Source organism: Oncorhynchus clarkii, chromosome 15 (genome assembly GCF_045791955.1).
Source record: "Oncorhynchus clarkii lewisi isolate Uvic-CL-2024 chromosome 15, UVic_Ocla_1.0, whole genome shotgun sequence".
NCBI classification, from domain to species: Eukaryota; Metazoa; Chordata; class Actinopteri; order Salmoniformes; family Salmonidae; genus Oncorhynchus; species Oncorhynchus clarkii.
Window position 1 is genome coordinate 34,379,499 of NC_092161.1, and position 5,446 is coordinate 34,384,944.

At 42.1% G+C, this 5,446-nt stretch overlaps 1 protein-coding gene across 1 annotated transcript; it reads left to right on the forward strand.

Moving 5' to 3' along the window:
• Positions 1 to 1,739: 1,739 nt before the first annotated feature.
• LOC139366788 (melanocortin receptor 4-like) lies at positions 1,740 to 2,786 on the forward strand. Its single transcript, XM_071104496.1, has one exon. The coding sequence runs from the start codon at positions 1,740 to 1,742 to the stop codon at positions 2,751 to 2,753; it is 1,014 nt and encodes a 337-aa protein (XP_070960597.1). The 3' UTR covers positions 2,754 to 2,786.
• Positions 2,787 to 5,446: the final 2,660 nt, after the last annotated feature.

Here is a 5,446-nt window from a genome sequence, read left to right on the forward strand (position 1 = left end):
TACGATTTGATTTGATTGGACACACATGCACACACAAACACACACCACATTATTAGGTGGGGACAGATAACCTTGACGTTTTCAGCTAGTGACAAGCTTTGGAATCAGACCATTGACTTTGTCTGAGATTCTCAATTCTCTCTTTAGCGGCTCAAAACTATACTATGGCTAGCACTAGTGATGGGAAACTGAGTTTTTGCCTGGATACATCTTACACCATGGTTTCCTTTTTATAACTTCAAGTTTACTATATAAAAAAAACTGAATCTATGTCATTATTTGGGATGCTTAAGACAGAAACATATACTATGCTAATGTATTTAAAAAACAAATTAATATTGTGTTTTCAACGGTATTTGGCCTCATACCCTCACATTCCTAAATGTTCCATAGCTCCCTACTCTACCTGCTAAGCTCCCTGTCAGGTGAAACTACAGAATCCTAACTATATTTGTAAATACGGTGTCCAGAATAGGTTGGTGTTAGAAGGTAGCTTGGAATCAAAGAAAGCATCAGAACCACAGTGAAATCAGCGTGATCTCACATTTTGCAACACACAGTTAGATAAAGCACATGATCAAATGAAGCTTCGGACGTCATTGATGATGTACTTCTGATTAAGCGATACACACATTGGCACACCCCTGCCCGCCCCCGGGTGCACGTTCTGGTTTTGCCATAGCAAAACACAGCTGATTCAAATAACCAACTCATCATCAATCTTTGTTTATTTGAATCATCTGTGTAGTGCTAGGGCAAAAAAACAAAACACACACCCAGGTAGGAGGCACCAAAAAGGGATCCGCTAAGGTTACAAGGCAAATAACTATTATTTGGCACTATATATATCCATTCGTTTTTAGTGTGTAGGCAACAAAACATTGATCTGTTATAATCCCCAAATCCTTCATTCTTAAATCTGCTGTGCCTTTATATGTTTATCAACCCCAGCATTACAGTTTGCCCCTCCCTACTCTTGTCTTGTGAGCTGAATGGCTAACATGACTAGGGGGAGGGGCTGTGGGGAGGTTTATTTTTTGACTGCATACCTCTGGAAGGAAAGGGAAGAGATTATGTAGTCTGCAAAGTGGTCCGCCATCTCCATCTCTGAGGTTCACACTCCTGTCACTGATCAACTCAGCTCCTGTTCTTTCATTCATTCTCTGCCATGCTCTCTCACTTCTCTGTTTTCTTTATCTTCAGTCCTTCTTTCTTTTCATTTCCTCCTTCGCCACTTTTCTACTTACATATGTTTTACTTCATATCTCTATTTATCATCTCTCAATTCTCAATTCACTATCTCTCTCCTTCTATCATCACTCTATTTTCATCCTTACCTCTGCCCCCCCCCCTGTCTCTCTCGCTTTCTTTCTTTCTCATTCTTCCTGGAGGCTGCCAGTTGATAGCAGTGTAGAGAGAGTGCCAGGGGCTAAGGAAGGCTAACATCAGCAGATGTCTGAAGAAAATGACTCTGCTTGACCAGTTTGGGGGCTGGATGAGGCAAAGAAGAGGATCAAACATTGGGATTCATTCTGCTTTCCACCACCTGCCGGGCGCCTGACTCTGAGCATGGAAGACAACAGAACAAGAGGACCATTGAGCACGCAGCACTGAGAATTTCGGAGTATACTGATGGACTTAACTAGGTGGATTAATAGCCCAAAACAAGGCTAGAATGGTGACATTAACATTTTACTAAAAGGCTTAGAGAACCAACTAAGAGAACTACCAACTACACAATGAATGCCACAGAACACCATGGGATGATCTCTGTGAGCTATAACAGGAACTCCAGCACTGCTGGGACTCTGGTATCCGTCAACAAAGACTCAGAGGGCATTGGTCTCAATGACTCTTCGACAGGATGTTACGACCAGCTCCTCATCTCCACCGAGGTCTTCCTCACACTGGGGATTGTCAGTTTATTAGAGAACATCCTGGTGATTGCCGCTATCATCAAGAACAAGAACCTCCACTCTCCCATGTACTTCTTCATCTGTTCTCTGGCTGTGGCCGACATGCTGGTTAGCGTCTCCAATGCCTCCGAGACGATCGTCATAGCCCTGATCAACAGCGGCAGCCTGAGCATCTCTGGGTCACTGATAAAAAGCATGGACAATGTGTTCGACTCCATGATCTGTAGCTCACTGCTGGCGTCGATCTGTAGTCTCTTGGCAATCGCCATAGACCGCTACATCACCATATTCTACGCGCTGCACTACCATAACATTGTGACGGTAAAAAGAGCGCTGGCGGTGATCTCCCTCATATGGTTGTGTTGCGTGGTGTCGGGCGTGCTCTTCATCATCTACTCTGAGAGCACCACTGTCCTCATCTGCCTTATCACCATGTTCTTCACCATGCTGGCACTCATGGCCTCGCTCTACATCCACATGTTCCTCCTAGCCCGGCTACACATGAAGAGGATCGCCATGCTGCCTGGGAACGCGCCCATCCGCCAGCATGCCAACATGAAGGGTGCCATCACCCTCACCATCCTCCTAGGTGTGTTCATAGTGTGCTGGGCTCCCTTCTTCCTCCACCTCATCCTCATTATCTCCTGCCCTAGGAATCCCTACTGTGCCTGCTTCATGTCGCACTTCAACATGTACCTCATCCTCATCATGTGTAACTCGGTCATCGACCCACTCATCTACGCACTCCGCAGCCAGGAGATGAGGAAGACCTTCAAGGAGATCTTCTGCTGGTACAGCTTGCCAAACCTGTGTGTGTGTGAGCTCCCTGGGAAATAGTGACCCTTTGAACAGCTGACAACTGCTGAGGTGGCATCTGCCTTTGTCTCCTCACATGAAAGAGACAGCTGAGACATTGTGTACAGCATGAGGTCTTTGATGCTGGTGCTGATTGTGATTGGTGAGGACTGATTTGCCCTCTTTCTGCCCGTGCTCCAGGACATGGCTGTAAATTCTTCAAAAGTAGTTCCTCTTAACCGGTTCTGGTTACCATGGCTCGGGTAGCCAAAGAGAAGGTTGGTTTACATACAAACTGTAAAAACAGAACACAACACAAAACCCATTCGTTCTCTACAGCACAATCGGGTATCTTTTTGTTTGTCTCGAACAATTCTGTTTTTAAAGTAACTGACCCATAATGTGAGAAGATATGATGATGATATGAGAAAGATATCTATTTAAAATAAGTTAGATATTTTAATATTTAAAACATATTTGAAGTACTGAGTGGCAGCTGCCTACACACTACGGTCTTTTTTCAAGGATAACATACACACTGAAAGTAGTGCTCACGAGCCAAAACTGGTCACCGAAAATTGTGCAGTCGTGTACTACGTCATCCAATTCGTATGATTATATTAGGAATTCAAATGTTCTACGATATATTTGTAAGTGCTTAAGATCCAGGACTGCATCTTTAAATGGCACACTATATGACAGTGTACGTTTATTTCATACTCTGAACGATTGAAAGTGGAAAGCTACAAAAAGATCATCTACCTCCCGGAGCAAACAGTAAAAAAAAAACTAAAGTCTTGCACCGTGCTTTGTAGAATAAATGTCAGAGGATTTTCCTTTAGCCTATCTTAGGCTGACAACTACAACACATAGTGGCTCTAAATTGAAAAAAAACAACAACAAAGTGAAGCACTAATTGAAATGATTTCTGTTGAGAATAAACCCAGTCGGGAGAGCTACATCTCATTTGATTAAAAGCTAAAAGCTACCTATGCTGCTTGAAAAAAAAAACAGACCTTGTGTGGACATGTGCATTTATAAAGTCACCATTACATGACACAGACACACTTTCATCTATATTTTTAATTCATCCTCAATATGCGTTCATCAAGTGCTTGGATAATTCTTTGCAGACTTATTTTACAGTGTACATGTAACTTCTTATGTACTTCTTTCCTAACCCCAACCCTAATTCTAGATTCTATTGATATTGTATTTTGCTCTAAAATTTAAACGATGTGAGTATGTGCTTTTGTGTTCATATCATGTCGCTTGTTGTTCTGGCCTTAAACATGCTGCACTGTGATGTAAAATAACAATTTCAATGCCGGTGTTATATATACATATTTTAATAAAATCATGTGTAAAGCCTATTGTTTACAGAACGATATAACCATCTGTTTCTCGTATTATTCTTTCATTGCAGTTCATACTCAGTATCATAATTTATTCTGATTGGTTATGGTTTTATTCTTTAGATGAAAGCTGCACCCTTACTATTGTGTTAAAGCTTACTCAAAGGCAGCCTTACTCTCATTAAAAGTGTTGCCGACCCTGTGAGCTTAGATCAATAGGCCTATGTGTTTAGACAAGTTAACTTCTATGAGTAGCTATCTACAAATCCCCCCCAGTGTTTTGAAACAGCAAATGAGGATTTTATACTTTTCTTCTCCCAGTTTAGACTTTAACCTTTGAGAACTCAAAAATGTGGTCAATCACAAACAAAGAAGATCTCTTTGAAGGCTAGGAGCTTTCTATGGAATTATGTAATTTATTTTCTTATCAAAATGATGGTTTGGACAAATAAGACTGGGAAATCATCTTAAACAACCTAATATGTAGTTACAGTATATTAGGTTTTGAATAGATTAAATTCTGCAAGATTTTGCTCTTTGAGTATTTGTGTACTTAGTCTAATAGGGCTGAGAGAGTTTGTATTACAGATTAGAGCACTGGCAGCCCTGACATATAAAGGCTGAAGACCAAACCAGGCGCTCTTGTTGAGAATATTGATATATGCTCTAGAGTTCCTCTATGGAGATGATAGAAACTTCCAGAAGGACAATCATCTCTACAACACTACCAATCAGGCCTACATGGTAGAAGGGCCAGACGGAAGCCACATCTCAGTAAAAGGCACCTAAATATTGTCAGACCATGAGAAACAAGATTATCTGGTTTGATGAAACCAATATTTCATGGCCTGAATGCCATGTGTCATGTCTGGAGGAAACCTAGCACCATCTATATGGTGAAGAATGGTGGCGGCAGCATCATGCTGTGTGGATGTTTTTCAGAGGCAGGGACTGCAGGACTAGTCAGGATCGAGGGAAAGATGAACGGTGCAAAGTACAGAGAGATCCTTGATGAAAACTTTCTCCGGAGCGATCAAGACCTCAGACATGGGTGAAGGTTCACTTTCCAACAGGACAACGACCCTAAGCACACAGCCAAAACAACGCAGGAGTGGCTTCGGGACAAGTCTCTGAATTTCCTTGAGTGGCACAGTCAGATCCCGGACATCTCTGATGAGACTTGAAAATAGCTGTGCAGCAACGCTCCCCATCCAATCTGTCAGAGCTTGAGAGGATCTGCAGAGAAGAATGGGAGAAACTCCGGAAATTATGAAAAAGGTTACTGTAGGCTATATGAAGTCACCCTTGTGGAATGGTGCATACAGTATACTATGACAGTGTCATTGTCTGGTGCGCTTCGCACCGAAAATGTTGCTCTGC